An 18157-nucleotide genomic window follows, 5' to 3' on the forward strand; every position below is an offset into this window, starting at 1 on the left:
CCGTGGCCACCATATACACTGGTGGGGCTGTGGGCGGACCCCTCGTATGCACTGGTAGGACTGTGGGCGAACCCTTTGTGTGCACTGGTAGGACTGTGGGCGGATCTCTTGTATGCACTTGTAGGAATGTGGGGGGACCCCTTGTATGCACTGGTAGGACTGTGGACGGACCCCTAGTATGCACTGGTAGGACTGTGGGCGGACCCCTTGTATGCACTAGTATGACTGTGGGCGGACCCCTTGTATGCCCTGACAAGACCCCTTGTATGCCCTGGTGGGACAGTGGGCGGAACCCTTGTCTGCACTGGCAGGACAGTGGGCGAACCCCTTGTATGCCCTGACAGGACTGTGGGCGGATCCCTTGTATGCCCTGACAGGACCCCTTGTATGCCCTAGTAGGACAGTGGGCGGACCCCTTGTATGCCCCGGGAGGACTATGGGCGGACCCTTTGAACGCACTGGTAGGACTGTGGGTAGACCTCTTGCATGCACTGGTAGGACTGTGGGCGGACCCCTTGTACGCACTGGTAGGACTGTGGGCGGACACCTTGTATGCACTGGTAGGACTGTGGGCGGACCCCTCGTATGCACTGGTAGGACTGTGGGCGGATCCCTTGTATGCACTGGTAGGACTGTGGGCGGACCCCTAGTATGCACTGGTAGGACTGTGGGCGGACCCCTTGTATGCACTAGTAGGACTGTGGGCGGACCCCTTGTATGCCCTGACAAGACCCCTTGTATGACCTGGTAGGACAGTGGGCGGACCCCTTGTATGCACTGGCAGGACAGTGGGCGGACCCCTTTTATGCCCTGTCAGGACTGTGGGCCGACCCCTTGTATGCCCTGGCAGGACTGTGGGCGGTCCCCTTGTATGCCCAGGGAGGACTGTGGGTAGACCCTTTGTATGCCCTGGCAGGACTGTGGGCGGGCCCCTTGTATACCCTGGCAGGACTGTGGGCAGACCCCTTGTATGCCCTGGCAGGACTGTGGGCGGACCCCTTGTATGCCCTGGCAGGACAGTGGGCGGGCCCCTTGTATGCACTGGCAGGACTGTGGGCGGGCCCGTTGTATGCCCTGGCAGGACTGTGGGTGGACCCCTTGTATGCCCTGGCAGTGGGCCGTAAAAACTTTCCTCTTTCCATTGGATTCCTAGTGTTGTTTGTGTTTGTGTTTTTCGGTATTGCTTTTGTCTGGTTTTTATGTTCTATTAGCGCCAGGACGCCCCTTTGCTAGGGCATCTGTGCGCTCTATAAATCCGGATAACATAGCATAACGTATGCCCTGGCAGGACTGTGGTCGGACCCCTTGTATGCCCTGGCAGGACTGTGTTCGGGCCCCTTGTATGCCCTGGCAGGACTGTGGGCGGACCCCTTGTATGCACTGGCAGGACTGTGGGCGGGCCCGTTGTATGCCCTGGCAGGACTGTGGGTGGACCCCTTGTATGCCCTGGCAGGTCTGTGGGCGGACCCCTTGTATGCACTGGCAGGACTGTGGACGGACCCCTTGTATGCACTGGCAGGACTGTGGGCGAACCCCTTGTATGCACTGGCAGGAGTGTGGGTGAACCCCTTGCATATGATGGCAGGACTGTGGGCAAACCCCTTGCATGCGCTGGCAGGACTGTGGGCAGACCACTTGTATGCACTGGCAGGACTGTTGGCGGACCCCTTGTATGCACTGGCAGGACTGTGGGCGAACCCCTTGCATGTTCAGGCAGGACTGTGGGTGGACCCCTTGAATGCGCTGGCAGGACTGTCAACGGACCCCTTGAATGCGCTGGCAGGACTGTCAACGGACCCCTTGTACGCTCTGGCAGGACTGTTGACGGGCCCCTTGTACACACTGGCAGGACTGTTGGCGGACCCCTTGTACACACTGACATGACTGTTGGCGGACCCCTTGTACGCACTGGTATGCCTATGGGTGGACCCATTCTACGCACTGGTAGGACTGTGGGTGGACCCATTGTACGCACTGGTAGGACTGTGGGTGGACCCCCTGTATGCACTGGTATGCCTATGGGTGGATCCATTGTACGCACTGGTAGGACTGTGGGTGGACCCCCTGTATGCACTGGTAGGACTGTGGGTGGACCCCCTGTATGCACTGGTATGCCTATGGGTGGACCCATTGTACGCACTGGTAGAACTATGGTTGGACCCCCTGTATACAATGGTAGGACTGCGGTTGATGCACTGGCTTTCGCTGTCTACTACCTTTATATTGCTCCAGGAGTGTCCAAAAGTGCCAAATAAACATACGTTTGCCACCTGTAAGTTGTACATGGTGGTCCTGTACTGGTGTAGTAACCTAAAACTGCCCTATGATATTGTCTTGATTCTGCCTGCACCCACCATATTTGTTCCATCACAACCCTCCTGGAAAAAGGTTACAATAGAAAAATGTATACAGGCCCAGTGGTGAGGCACTCTTGGTCATATACATTTTACTTTATTCCATTTTTATTATATTATATTATCAAGGTGCTTGTGAATGATTTTTAACGTTAATGAAAAAAATATCCTTCGTTCAACACGTCCACCATGGTTTCGAAACGACAAAAAAATCAGCCTACCGCAGAGGTACAGAATAACCCTGTTGTTGCAAAGAAAGATGGGTCCACAAAGTGTAGAAAGGTGTAAAAGTCTAGGGGAAACAAAGGCACCAAATACAGTACAGGGCACCTCTATTAATGACTGCTCCAGGCTCAGGTGCAACTGATCCTAGTCTGGAGCACTCATCAAGAGATGCAGAAGTATGTCGAACTAAGATTCCAATTCATAAATCACAGCATAAATATCCCAACATATGTTAACTATTAATACATAACACACCTCTCCACGTATATAACATAACACCTGTTTACACCCACTGACAAGTCTCCCTATGGGGGTAATTTTTCTTTATTTCTCTTCAGGAGCATAAGACTTTTCCTGTTTACAGGGGACAGTCGGTTGTAAGTATACTGAACTCACCGTCCATTGGGCTGTCAGCATAAGATTGCTGTTGGCAAAGCCAGCATAGGCAATGGTGGTGGAAGCATGGCAGTCTGCCTCACTCTAAATAGAGTAGGTGGACCATCAGATTGATGCACAATGGTGTGTGGTGTTGTACTCTTTCAGCCAAACTCTAAATAATCCTCTTAGTCTGGTCTGTTCATAAAACTGGCACCGTTCTACTAATGAAAAGTTGATGTGACCATACGTTCTATATGTGGAAGTTGCCAGACTTTTAACATCTTACATCCACTACTGAGCATCAGTTGTGTTGCTTGCATACACAATAGGATTGAAATGTTGGTCTCTCTCCTTGAAGATACTATGGTAACTTCAAGGAGGGAGATATAAGTGTTGCAGCTATTACAGAGGTACCAAGGCCCCTGGGAAGGAAAAAGGGCTCATCCTGCCCTGCAGCATCTCAAGTTAGATTAAAGGTCACTCGCTTTGAATGATTTAAACACAGAGCCTACATGGGTACTGTTTACCTTGGTGAAGGGGAGTGTGGTGGAGTGATTAGGAAAGCGTATAGAGGATAAAGGGAGAAACAGTGATGAAAGAGGTAAGTAATGAAAGAAAAGACCAAAAGAAGAAAGCAGTGGAAAAAGTGACAAAAAGGGAGAGGGAGGTAAGGACAAGCAAATGGGATAGGGGAGAGGAAGAGATATTGGATATAAATCAGGACACCAAGGAATGAACAAGGGGTAAGAGATGAAGAAGCAGTGAAGCAAGTACATGATATTAATGTGAGCAAAAGGGAGGAAATGTAGAGAAAAAAGGTGGATTAAGGCGGGCTTGGGGAGAGTTGAGTTAGGATACAGGAGAATTGGGCAATAGAATAAAATAGAAGACAAGGAAATCAGATGATTTAAGGGGAGTGAGAAGAAAAATATCAGTGAAAGGGATAAGGACAAGTGGTAAGCAAGTGTTGGAGAGACAGAGGAAGCAATAAGCACGAAAGAGGGCGAACCGAGGCCGTAGATAAGGAGGAAAGGAGTTAGGAAGGAGAGAGGGAAAGGCAGGCAGAATGAAGAACTTGGAGACCTGCAGCTCCATTATGGCAGCAGCTGCAGTGATACATAAACCCATGTCTGTGAACCAGCTGTCTTTTATCACCGACCCTGGATGAAAGTGTAATTTTCTATACTTGAATTAAGGCCCATCTAACCTTTGCTACGCCACTGCATGGTAAAGACATCTGTAAATATGTGTTCCCAAATATTAGTAGAATAATTGTATTTGTATTGGTGTAGTGCTTACTACCCCTGATGAGGCATCAAAACACTGTTAAGTGAGTAGTATGCTACTACAGAACCCAAAAAGGATTACTGGTGGATTCGTTTACTGAAATTTGGGTTGGTTTGAGCAGTGGACATTAGAGTCTGTTAGTTGGATTGAAAAGTATAATGGGTGATAGAAGAGGTAGTGTCTAGAAAGTGTTTATTGGGAGATCATAGTAGTTAGGATGAGGTTTGGGATGAGTATAAGGAGAGTTGGAAGAGGGAAGAATCATTAGAAGTGGATTAGGGAGATCATAGTCGTAAACAGTGTTCCCACTAACGTGCGCGGCTGCGCGCCAGCGCACCTTTGAGGCACCGAGCGCGCAATGTCGAGTCTGAAGCGCACACACGTTCTGGCCGCCGCCCGCTTTTAAAGCGCGAGCGGCAAAAACGGCAATTTACCATGCCTATGTGAAAGTATTCCTGTTAAAATGACAGCGCCCGTTACGTGCTGCAGTTAACAGGAATACTTTCACAAATGCCCTCAATCAGCCCGCAGCCTCTCTCTATTCATAAAAGACACTCATCAAGTCGAAAAGCAAGAGGTGTGCTTTACACCTCGTGCTTTTGGACTTGCTTAATTTCGTTTCTAATTAGAGCACGGCTGGGAGCTGATTGTGGCCCATTGTGAAAGGATTCCTGTTAATTGCAGCACATGACAGTGCTGCAATTAACATAAATATTTCACAATGGGCCACAATCAGCACCCAGCCACGCTCTATTTAGAAACGAAATGAAGCAAGTCCAAAAGCATGAGGTGTAAAGCACACCTCGTGCTTTTGGACTTGAGGAGTGTCTTTTAAAAATCGCATACTATAAGGCCTCAATAATTTTACATATTTGGTGCACTTTTAAGCTAGTGGCCGATCTTGGGCACTATATTGGGGGTACCGTGTTGGGGCCGGGCCTGCTACCGGCGCCGAATTGTGTGCTTTTAACATGGTGGTTGGTCTGAGCGTTAGATTGGCGATTTGTTTAAGGCACTGGCTGCTCTTGGCACGGTGTGCTCACTGTTAAAACTCAGTTATTCTAGACCCTACACTACTATTGCCAGCAGACGCAATGCTCAAGGAACACGAAATACACGCACTTTTCATTTGATCCCCAATAATTCTTAGGAAGATTCTGCCCTGTTTATCTTCAATATCCATCCCTTCCACCTTCACTCACCGGCAGTACGGACAGGCTTTGTGAGACAGCATGTAGTCTGATGATGTAGAAACTGGAGAAAGAAGGGCTAATGGTTGTCGCCTGTGGGCGGGTGCTATATGTTGCTTCTTTGTTCTATTTGGCGGGCGATCGTACTGAACCTGTTATTTTAAGGTTATTAATGTCAAACATTTCTATTCTCTGTAACTTGGTACTTGGTTTTTTGCTATTCAGAGGTACTGATTTGTGTAGTATGTTCTGAGAGATGGTACTTTAGGTTTGTCAGGCACGAGTTTTAGTGAGCCATCTCTAGGACTTGTATACCTCATTCTGTTATGTATTTTTGAGGCGAATGCATTGGTGGTATGTTTGCAATGTAATCTGGTTCTCCACTGACATTAGTAATGAAGTATTTTAAAACAGATGCATAGTGGTAAGTAGCATATTCCTTTCTCCTCGTTGGAAGAATCACACTTTGGAGAAATCAAAGGGAGACTATGCTTTGAGACAGACCTCCCACTCGTCCCTGGTGTTGATGTACGGACAAAGAGGCCAAGGACTGAATGGGCACACAGGCTGATATCCGACGTACCCCTAAACTGATCTGGGCAAAGAGAAGTCAATTAGTGAATGGTCATGAAAGAGGACTTTGCTTTCAACATTTGCTGTGATCTGTCAAGAGGGAGGTAACGGAGAATGACTGTTTTTTATTTATTTATTTTTTAATCACAGAGTAGGGCAGTTAATAGAGATGATTATTACTAAACTCAGTTAGCAAAGTCTTGAGGCCCCACTAAAAGTGTTATTGCACACAACATTATATCCTCTAGGAAGGATAAAAGGAGGAGTCCGCTTGTCAGGGATTAATTTTGTGACCTGAAAGGTGTATCTTGGCAGAAGTAGGCAATTTGCTCAGCATTTTAACCCGCCTGCGACTGAGAACCCCGAGAAGGAAGGGGCCAAGGGTTGGGGTTATTCGTCACCGTTTTTTATGACTTGAGGGCATGTAAGGAGGGAGCGCCTCGGCAGCAAACTTGGGTATCTAAACATGGAGTCTACTGATGCTAATGGTGCCTTCTTTACCTTAATCTCTCCAGATATTTAGAGGTTCTACTATGCAGTTCATATGTTTCGCATGTAGTCATTTTCTATTTGCGGTATAAACAGCTCGTGTCGCTGCGGGGTTTGACTGCTGCACAGAGCCATTGGAAAATGGGAATGGGTGTTGACAGACTAGGATGGGCTATGTCAAACGGCTAGGCCAAAGGATAGCTCAGTGAGCCAAACGCCCGCGACTGCCAAATGTTAGGCTCTTGATCTCCTCCCAAGCCTTCCATCCTTCTGTGGGGGGAACCACCATCAAATGGCCAATGTTTGTCATTTAAATTATAGCGACTAGAAAAAGAGAAAGTACAGTATTTCGGTGCTAGGGTCGCAAGCGGATAGGAATTCAGTTTAATGCCTAACTTTGTATGGTGGACTGCAAATATGTGCTATAAAAATATAATCAATATATTATAGGATTATTATACCTAGCTTCACTTATAGGTACCATACCAACATACCTTCAAGGTCGAATTGGTTTGGAGCCAAGAATAGCTTTCAGTGGTTCGGCAGTTCATTCTGTGGCAGATATCTTTGTGGTGAATATTTGGACACACCAGGTTAGTGTTTCCAGGAAATGTGGTGGTGCACGAAAGTGACAGAACTGCTGTGTTGTCAGTTAACTGGTGACTGTCTCTTGGAAATCTTAAAGGCATTTGGGCCAGTGGCCCACCATCCGCTGCACATGAATCATTACCGACATCCTCAGTGATATGGTGCACGGGTCTTATGCATATCAAACCAATTGGAGACTCTACAGTCTGGTTCATAGTGGCATATCTTGTTTATACGAAAGAGTGACGTCTTGCGTGGCTAGACACCATAATAGCGCCACTCGAAAAGGTTGGTTATTATGCCGACGTTGGACCTGGGGAAGAAGGGTCGAGTCTCTGCGTCCATTCAACATCTCGTGATTCTGGGTAAATCACTTAATCTCCTTGTGCCTACCAAAATGAAGGTCTTTTGTCACATATCTGGTGCTCATGCAAGGCGCTTCAATACCATTGGGTCACGCTACAAAAAATTAATAGAACAGGTTAAAAATACCCTTGTGTTTTGCGTGCAGGGGACTCTTCTCCCCTTAGTTTAACACGGCTTTTGATACACTTGTATGCAACCCGTCCTTACTAAGGTTTAGTCTCTTGTTCAGCCAAAAAGATAGGTTGGCTGTAGCTAGCCAGTTCCAGGGCACAAGTCGGGAACACGCGGTAGAGGGCGCCTAACCATTCTTTTTGAAGGTTGAACCCTGTCCACGCGGCCAAGAGAGGGGGTCCCCACATGGATGGGCCAACATATTTGTCCTGGTATAAGTATGGGACACTGGGACAATTTCAGCTGCACCAGCACTTTTCTGTCCTAGTTCCAAGCAGCAATGCCGGCCAGGGAAGAAGCTGAGAGGATTCCAGCTGCGCGCATTACTTAAGCCAAAATTAAGGGGCTATTAGGCCCCCATGCAAGCAGCGGCTCAGATAGCTAGGTTCTTGACAATCTCTTCGGTGGATGGGAGTCCGGCCCTATTACAGTGGTAGGGCCTTGCTCTGTGAGCGCACTCACAAGTCAGGAAGGTAAGTGCTTAGGGATTGCAACCACAAGAGCGGAAGCATTTCACTATTATATACAACTTGATGCAAAAAACAACCATTGACAAAGCCAATAGTCTTGGCTGCTTGTAGGTGTAATGTTACTTGTATTATATATCTGGAAGCCATGACAGAAGCAGCAACATATCAGTAGGGTGGAACACTATGCGATGCACATATTTTGAGCTTAATTGCTTTTAAGCCGCACCCTTAATTGCATCGGTTACACCCCTTTGAAAGATCCCCGAGTATTTTCATCTCACTCAAAGCCCTGATCTAAACGCACGGTCAGGTTCTTGGCGCACATAGCCTTGGCTGCAGCGCAGAGACCTTACTCTGCCGCACACAGAGGAAAATAATTAGAGGGAACATTGGTCGTAAAATGAGTTTTTGGAAGAGTCAAGAAGGGATAGGTGAAGGAAGAACTGTTATTTGGGAGATCATTGTATTAAAATGAGGTTGGGGTGATCCAAGGAGGGATGAAGGGGGATGTGGATCTTCAGGCAACTGGTAACCAATGTATAGCCCTCGAGGCAGGGGAGATGTGGGCATTTGGCTTCGCATGTAGGAGTAGTCTGGCAGCAGAGATCTGAATCTGTTGAAGATTTCATAGGTGATAAAGATGATCCGTGGTAGAGGCCATCGGCTTAATCAAGAATAGACAGTACAAAAGAGATATTGACTTGTACCTTGTGTGGTAATCCCAGGTGGGGTAAGACATGTCGCAGAGTTTTCATAGTAATGAAGTTTGATCTTGCTAATTTATCCACTTGGGCATTCATTGATAATGTGGCGCTCATGGTAATTCCAAGGATTCTTATTTCCTTAGATATTTTAGGAGGTGATACCAGATCGCCAGGCGCAAAGTGGGTAATAATTTTTCCAATTGCCACATATGAGTATTTCTGTTTTGGAAGCATTCAATTTGAGAAGTACAGTTTGGATGAGAAAGGTGGAGAATGGATGACATTTGTTCTGTTTCGAAGGTAGGATGTGATCAGTCGAGGGCAGGCCGGCTTCATAGAGTCTTTGGATTAGAGTGTCACGGTCAACTGTATCTAAGGCAGCAGAGAGATCCATGTGAAGTAGTTCAGCATCCCTGTTGCAGGCTAAGGTGTGTATTTAAGGTCATCGTAGATCATGGGTATTCACAAACTTTCTCTCGGGGGCCAAATTTACAGTGTGGTTTGTGTCCGAGGGCCGCACCGGTGGGGGCGGGGTCAGTGGGGAAGGGGGCGGGGCTAGAGCAACAAAAAGAACTGTGACCATGAGGTTGATCACAGGTCCCTGCAGCGGACGCCTTCGTCCACTCAGCCACCAGACCCGGCATACACACATCTCTCTCTGTCTCCCTCCCTCTCTTTCTCCCTCTCCCTCCCTCTCTCTCCCTCTCTCTCTGTCTCTCTCTGTCTCACTCACTCTGACTGTCTCACTCCCTCTCTTCCTCTGTCTCACTCACTCTGACTGTCTCACTCTCTCTCTCTCTGTCTCCCTCGCTCCCATTGTTTCCTTCTCCCTCACTCTGTTTCCCTCTCCCTCACTCTATTTTCCTCTCCCTCACTCTATTTCCCTCTCCCTCACTCTATTTCCCTCTCCCTCACTCTATTTCCCTCTCCCTCACTCTGTCTCCCTCTCTCTCCTTCCCTCTCTCTCCTTCCCTCTCCCTCCTCCCCTCTGTCTCCCTCTCTCTCCTGCCCTCTCCTTCATTCCCTCTGTGTCCCTCGCTCTCCTCTCCCTCACTTTGAGGTCTCCCTCACTCTGAGGTCTCCCTCACTCTGAGGTCTCCCTCTGTCTCCCACACTCTGAGGTCTCCCTCTCGCTCCTTCCCTCTCCCTCACTCTGAGGTCTCCCTCTATCACCTTCCCTCCCCCTCACTCTGAGGCCTCCCTCTCTCTGAGGTCTCCCTCTCTCTCCTTCCCTCTCCCTCACTTTGAGGTCTCTCTCTCTCTCTGTCTCCCTCTCTCTCCCTCCCCCCTCCCTTTACCTCCCACTCCCTCTCTCCCTCTTTCTCCCTCTCGCCTCTCCATAAGTCTCCCTCTCCCTCCCTTTCCCTCCCTCGGTCTCCATCTCCCTCCCTTTCCCTCCCCCCTTGCTCACCCTCCCTCTCCCTGCCTTTCCCTCCCTCCTTCTCGCTCTCCCTCCCTCTCTCTCCCTCTCCCTCCCTCTCCCTCCCTCTCTCTCCCTCCCTCTCTCTCCCTCCCTTTCCCTCCCTCCCTCGCCTTCCCTCCCTCCCTTACTCTTCCTCTCCCTCTCCCTCTGTCTCCCTCCCTTTCCCTCCCTCCTTCTCTCTCCTTCTGTCTCCCTCTCCCTCCCTTTCCCTCCCTCTGTTTCCCTCCCTCTATCTGCCTCCCTTTCCCTTCCTCCCTCGCTCTCCCTCCCTCACCCTCCCTTTCCCTCCCTCCCTCGCTCTCCTTCACTCCCTTTCCCTCCCTCCCTTGCTATCCCTCCCTTTCCCTCCCTCCCTCGCTCTCTCTCCCTTTCCCTCCCTCTCGCTTTCCCTCCCTCCCTCGCTCTCCCTCCCTTTTCCTCCCTCCCTCTGCCTCCATTTCCTTCCATCTCGCTCTCCCTCCCTCTGTCTCCCTCTCCCTCCCTTTCCCTCCCTCTGTCTCCCTCCCTCTGTCTGCCTCCCTTTCCCTCCTTCCCTCTCCCTCCCTCCCTTGCTTTCCCTCCCTCGCTCTCCCTCGCTCTCCCTCCCTTTCCCTCAATCCCTCGCTCTCCCTCCCTTTCCCTCCCTCGCTCCTCCTCCCTTTCCCTCCCTTTCCCTCCCTCCCTCCCTCTCCCTCCCTTTCCGTCCCTTTCCCTCCCTCCCTCTCCCTCCCTTTCCCTCCCTCTCCGTCCCTCTTGCTCTCCCTCTCTCTGTCTCCCTCTCCCTCCCTTTCCCTCCCTTTGTCTGTGTCCCTTTCCCTCCCTCCCCCTCCCTCCCTCGCTTTCCCTCCCTCCCTCGCTCTCCCTTGCTCTCCCTTGCTCTTCCTCGCTCTCCCTCACTTTCCCTCCATTTCCCTCCCTCCCTCTCCCTCCCTTTCCCTCCGATTCACTCTCCCTCCCTCTGTCTCCCTCTCCCTCCCTTTCCCTCTCTCCCTCGCTTTCCCTACCTCCCTCGCTCTCCCTCCCTCTCCCTCCCTTTTCCCTCCCTGCCTCTGTCACTGCACCCTGCCTGTGTGTGTCTGGGCTGTGACAGCTTCCAGGCACACACACACAGCCGCACCCGAGCACTTCACAGGTCTTTTAAAGACCATTGGCATGTTAATGAGGCTTTGTTCACCACTCAGCGCCCCTGTAGCCCCACTCTGATTACGGCAGGAATCGCCCGGCCCCCACAGAGCAGCAGACTCTCTGAGTCGCGCTGCCGGGGTGTTTGCTGACACTCTTTTAAAAAATAATAAGAATAAAACTCGGGTAGGATGTCCACAAGGTCCGCGGGCCGCCAGGGAAGGCTTGCCGGGCCGCCTGCGGCCCGAGGACCCTACTATGAGTACCCCTGTCGTAGATGGTGATATGGGCAGATTCTGTGCCTCTTCCTGGACGGAATCCTGTTTGGAAGTGTTAGATTTCTTTAGCTGGAAGAGGTAATATGTGTGGTGTAGTTGAGTATGAGGATTGCTTTGTTGTGTATTTTTGGTAAAAAGACTGGAGTATGGTGTTGGTGGATGAAATGATGTAGGGCTAAATATGGGTTTGGTTGTGACAGAAATAGGTCTTTTAGGGGCAAGTAGTGGGTAGAGCGGGTGCTTTGTATGAACAGGCAGTGTGTGTCTGGATGGATTAAAGTTATGTATAATGTGGCTTTGTGATGTGTGGATTTGTTAGTGGTATAGGACAGAGTGGTGTTTTATGGAAGACTGAAGGTGCCATTGTGTGGCAGGTGGGGCAGAAGAGTGTGTATCTGTGGGTTGTGGGGTTTTATAGTGGTTTTTGATACAATTAAATGTGGTTAGGATTTGCTTGTAATACATGAGTCAAGTGTGTTTGGTGTGAGTGTGTTAATATGTTTGTGAATGGGTTAAAGTTGGTACTTGTGGATGGAAAAAAGGGCAGCATTTCTGGCCCTAGGCCCGTCCTGTCATGAACAGGCCCAAACAGGCAACTGTTCTTGTCTACTCTGCCTGTAGCCTCTACGCCTGGGAGGAGATGCCCTGAGCCCTAAGTTTAAATAGCCCCAGTGATCAGGTGACATCTTCAGCCAATGGAAAGCCCTAACCCTGACCAATCAGAACCCTCCCCCTAAGCCCTAGGACCAAAAGGAGACCAGGTCCTTATAACCAATCACAGCCCTAGTCCTTGCAACCAATCAGAAGCCTGAGCCCTAAGTTCAATAGAAAACCTAGCCTCAGGAACCAATCAGAATCCCAAACTTATTAGCCAATCAGAGCCCTAAGTCCAATAGAAAACCTAGCCTCAGGAACAAATCAGAATCCCAAACCTATCAGCCAATCAGAACCCTAACCCTAAGTCCAGTAGGAACTCCAGATATAGGAGCCAATCAGTCCACAGATGTAATGACCAATAGGAAACTAATATAAGGGGCAGGTGACCCTAAGCACAGGCTAATGGCCCTGGGGCAGGAAAACTGCTCCTAAAGACCAGAATCCCCTTGGAAACAGACAGGCTCAATCCATATTTTGCCGGTCCAGGTTTTAACCTTGCAGGCAAGGTCCCATTCTAAGCCACTTAATATACTGCTTTCGTGCACCTAAACAAATCACTTTTTCTAGCTAAAAACGAGTGCTACATACACTTTCCAAACAGACTTTAAACCATAAAGCAGATGAAGTAGTCTTTTAAACACACTCTGCTTAGCCTCTGGGGGTGTACTTTGCCCTTTTAACTATATAATAACATAATTGGGGGGCATGGGGGTTATAAGCTAGCGGCTTGCCCTGCAGGCCTAAGCACAGTACAGGGGAAAGTAGGACGCACATTTAAACAGTCACTGGTGGAAAAAACAGCAGTTTTCACAACACAGTTTAAACCATAATCAGATGAAGTAATCTTTTAAACACACTCTTCTCACCCTCTCAGGGTGTACTTTGCCTACGACACAAATTCAAACAGTCACAGGTAGAAAAAATGGCAGTTTTCTCAACACGGTTTAAACCATAAAGCAGAGGAAATCGTATTTTAAACTACTCTGCTTACCCTCTGAGGGCTTATTTCGCCTTTTAAACTTTATAAAACAAACACGTGTGGTGGGGCGAGGGGCTTGCCCCTGCAGACCTAAGCACAACATTGGGGAAGCTAGGACACAAATTCAAGCAGTCACGTGTGGAATTTATCAAGTTACCTTGTTCACTCATATATGGGCACATTTCAATGCCTGGCTACTTAAGAGGGGCAGAGACGTGAGGAAGTGCAAACGGTTAGAAGACGGTCCCTAAGGCTTCCCAGACTTGTTCATGAAAATGGGTAAACATTTTACATCACATTATTTTCTAGTCATAATCAAGTTTGCCACATGGAGGCGCTGAAACGCCAGCAGTGTGGTGGCCTGCCGCACTGTGTTCTTCATTGCCTCGTGAACCGATGCAGTGCCCAGAATATGTTGATAAGGTTGTTTTTGCTTGTTTCATTACAGTGTGGCGCTGTGAGTCATGTATTTGTCACAAAGGCAAACAGTTTGCCTGGATGTTTTAATTATGTGGTGCATTTAAATGTGATCACGATATTGTGTTTTTTGATAAGCCCATTGCCCTAGGTCTGCAAGATTCTCAGCAGTTCATTAAACAGGACAAGAAACCTCATTTACCGGCACCTTACTTATAAGACCTCTTTGTACTAGTATATAAAAACGCGAGCGTTTATAATGAACTACAAGAAATATGTTTTTTGCAGTCAAGAAATGTTTTAAAACAGCAATGTAAAATGGAAGATAGTAATTATTTGTTGTTTAACCGTTTTTGGCAGACATAATAATGTTCACCCATATAGACGTTTGCATTTTCACGGTGCATCTTTGATTCCAGATTAGCGTATTTGCATCGAAGAATTTTTGCATAATGTTTTAAACATTTTTTTCTTTTCTTTCTTTTGTAGAGCGCAACATTCATTACAACATGTCCTCTTTCAACGAGTCCGTCGGATTGGGCTATTTGAAGACGCACGCGATTGAGTTCGTGAAGTATCCTTAGATGAAAGCGCAATGATGCTATTGTGTGAGCATGAAGTGGGTACCGAGAGGGCGAGTGCGGACATCTTTGAGCAAGCAAATAAAACAGGCGCCATGAATACGCATCACAAGATGGCGTAGAGAGGGGAGCGCGCGGCACAGGATGGTTCAGAGAGGGGAGCACGCACCATGCGTAATGGCGCTGCAGACCATTGTGATCTCGTTTTCCTTAATGAGCAACACAGCTATAACAAACGCCAAATGAGTCGGATATACCCCAAGGGAGGCCGAGTGGATTCCAGTAATTACATGCCTCAGATTTTCTGGAACGCTGGCTGCCAGATGGTCTCACTGAACTTTCAGACCCCAGGTACACGATGCCGTCCACTCAGAGAGCTTGCGTTCCCCAGAAAGGCTTCATCCGTACTGCTCTAGCAGATGGCATTTATTTGCTTTTGGCAATTTTTGCAAAAGAAGGAGGCATATGGCAAAAAGCCAGATGAGTGTGGAATCATGAAAGCAGAAAACATGTGCCTAAAACACACATGGAACGTCACATGCGACAGTCCTTGTGCTGCAAGTGATGCCAACATAGCGATTTGGCCGCATAAAGAATTTGCCTTTTGTTTGACGAAAAGAGGATCCTGACTTGCTGTGAATGTGTATGTTAAGCTACTCTATGTCATTTATCATTAGGTGAAAGTCTGAGATATCTTAGAGCCTGATATTACATTGTTTTACAGTCACAAGGTCTGCCATTCGTAAAATCACATGCTTTGCAATCCAAAAACAATTAGTCTTAATGCCCCAAAGACATTTTGTGAGTTGGAAATGTATTTCTGACTCGTAACGCGTACTTTTTCATCACCACTCTTTCTGAATTCCAGTAAAATGTGAGTGTGGCTTGCGTAATACTATCTTACTCAACTTGGGAAAAGCCTGTAAGTTACATTTCTGTTTGGCAAATAGCGTCCCAGTCACCCTAACCTGTGAATGCGGAAAACATTTGACCAAAAGTGACTCCCCCCAGACCTTTTTAAGAAATATGCATCACAGGTCAACCCTTATCTGTTCGCTATATATATGAAATGGCCAAACAGGCACATTACCCCGTGACCTCAGGTGCCACAATAGCATTAATCTTGGAGCCCGACAAACCAACCATGGAGTGCTCATCTCACCATCCAACCTCCCTGATAAATATTGAAATAAAAATTATTGGGAGGATCCTGCACTTAGACTTGCAAAAGTGATACAACCACTGATCCATAAAGATCAAATTGGCTTTATACAGTATAGAACTACCCAAAATTTCCTGTGTGAGCTCCATATTGCTCTGACAAGACCAGAAGAGTTAAACAGCGCCTCGGCCTTGTTCCTAGTAGACTTTGGAAAGGCATTAGATACAGTACACTGGCCCTTTATATTTCTAGTTCTACAGAAAATTAACTTTGGCCCTTATGCCAGATGTCAACTCCCCTACTTCGGCTCAGGTTAGGGTGAATGGGATGCTCTTGCCCAACTTTCCAATAGACAAGGGTACCCAACAGTGTTGCCCACTCTGCCCACTGCTTTTTGCCTTGGTGATTGAGCCACTGGCATAATGGCTCAGAGAAGATACCCAGGTATTGGGGTTCCATCTAGGAGTTGCAGTGGTGAAATTGCCAGGAATATAGAGCACCATTAGATGCTGATGACCTGCTCTTATACATGCATAAGCCAGAGCAATATATCCAGAGACTGATTACATTAATGCAAATACACAGAGACACATCTGGTCTCTGAGTCAAGTCATCAAAGTTCACCAATATACCGATCACTGGGTCACACCCGGATTCTCTGACCTTTACACAATTTTTTGGGGTCATGACCAATTTCAGTAACTGGATTAAAAGTGTTTAGAGATCCCAAAATTGTTGGGACCCAAACATTGCTCCACCCGTGCCTCATGAAGACGGAAGTAGATATAAGGGCAATTCTACCCTGATTCATTGGCAGGGGTGTGGGGTTTTAAAATTATTTCGCTGCCAAAATTTACATATGTACTTTAGAATTATCACGACATACTCCTGTTCAACTTCTTCTCAGACCTGCAGTCTACTCTGAGGAAAAACTTGTGGGTGAGGACACTTTCCAGGGAATCGTTTCTTAAATGAGTGTAGGCCCCAAGAATCTCAGACACTCATCCTCACTCTTGGGAATCCCAACTTATTGCTATCAATGATTGGATTTTTGGAGAGTTTGAGCTGGAAGCATTGTTCTGTAGCTGTTCAATTCCACAGAGATTATCGGTTCTAACTAAAATACACATGACCGGTTGGCACCAGGCCCTTAAACATGTTCTACGGTACAGGACCCTAACCCGTGAAACTCTGTTGTGGCATGGCACTTGACTGGCACTTTGGCCCACACCCTGGTTGAAATGAGAAACGCGGTGGCAAAAAGACAAATTACCAACTACCGGATTTGTGATACAACTCCACCACATAGTGAATGGCTACACAGCATAGACCTAGTGAATGGCTACACGCATAGACCACTGAGCAAAGGCAGGAGAGATGGTTTACAGAGCCAGAGGGTGGGATACGAAAAATATAAGAACATGTGGGGCACATTGTGGCAACACTTCCATTGGAAAATACAGGACTTTTAAAGACTTGATCCATCTCTTGATTGTACTACTATTGCTAATAAGCTATATACCAAGTGGTTGCATTTAGTGTGCTCAGATTCAGCTAGGTGTGTACTTGTTTACATATATTGAAAATATACATTAAAAAACTTTATCTCGCTGAAGACCACCAGAGATGACCTTGAGTGTTACCCCACTGTAAAAACTCTCACAAGTGAAGCACTTACAACAGATATGATGTTGGAAAAATCCAGTCTGATTTAATATCACCAAAGAGCATCAATCTCACATCTTCCCATCTTTAGAAATGTAATTAAAAAAGCAGTCACCTTCCAGCGACAGAAGGGTAATAATCTTAAATTATGCCTTTACAAAAGGAAGAAGTTAGACAGTATCATTTTGAGTCGATAAGTCATCCAGGGGAACAGCCCAGGCCAGGAGATACCCAGGTCCAGTCACATAAAGGCTAGATTCTAAAGTTACTGTCACAGTCAGAGAAATGCGTAACTGAGTGACTGGAATTCAAGTAATGACAACACTTACAAATTAGGACATGATTTTCCATTTTCATTTGCTGCTGTGATTATCAATTGCCATCTGCTAGAGACCCTGGAACTCTTTACTGTATATATATATATTTTTTTTTTGTTTCCGGAGTTTTATATAGCGCACACTTGCCCTAAGGTATCAGAGCGCTTTACATGAGCACCAGTTTCGTTACAGACAGACACATTCATTTTTGTTAGGCACAGGTAAATTAAGTGATTTCCCAAAATCAAAGTGTGTTGAGCATCGTTGCTGAGACTCGAGCTCGGTTCCCTAAATTTGAGGTCCACTGCCCTAGCCGTTAGGCCACAACCTCTCCCCTAATATTCTCTTGTTATTTTTGACATGCATACATAGATAACAAGCAAATAAAAGATTTCAGTGTTTATTCGTTTTTCACATTTCTCCTCCTATTATACAGTACTGTATGTACCCTGTATTTTCTATAACATTTACTTCCCTTTGAGAGCAGCAGGCATCTAAATATATAGCATTTTCAGATAAGACAAACAGATTTCACATACTTGCTGTTGCCATAGCCTTCAAGACCAGTTGTAAACACATTAACCTGCATGGACAATTTTCCACTGAGTTCTTGCTTTTGACAAAGCTTGGTAACCAAGGAGAGGAGAGGATGTAGCCTTACGGCTAGAGTGGTCGACCTTGAAGATGGGGAACCGGGGTCGAGTCTCGGCAACAACGCTAAACATCCTGGGCCTCATTTATGAAAAGTGACGCATCGCTGCGTGAAAACAGCGATGCGTCAC

At 47.3% G+C, this 18157-nt stretch overlaps 1 protein-coding gene across 2 annotated transcripts in view; it reads left to right on the plus strand.

The window, feature by feature from the left end:
• Positions 1-18157, plus strand: part of PLCB4 (phospholipase C beta 4) — a 1076851-nt gene that overhangs the window by 874008 nt on the left and 184686 nt on the right. For both annotated transcript variants that reach the window (XM_078649526.1, XM_078649527.1), the window contains 2 exons: positions 14140-14224; positions 14458-14582. In XM_078649526.1, coding sequence (XP_078505652.1) covers positions 14140-14224; positions 14458-14582 — 210 coding nt within the window. The remainder of the gene's footprint in view (positions 1-14139; positions 14225-14457; positions 14583-18157) is intronic.

The sequence above is a fragment of the Lissotriton helveticus genome, chromosome 6 (genome assembly GCF_964261635.1).
Source record: "Lissotriton helveticus chromosome 6, aLisHel1.1, whole genome shotgun sequence".
Taxonomy (NCBI): domain Eukaryota; kingdom Metazoa; phylum Chordata; class Amphibia; order Caudata; family Salamandridae; genus Lissotriton; species Lissotriton helveticus.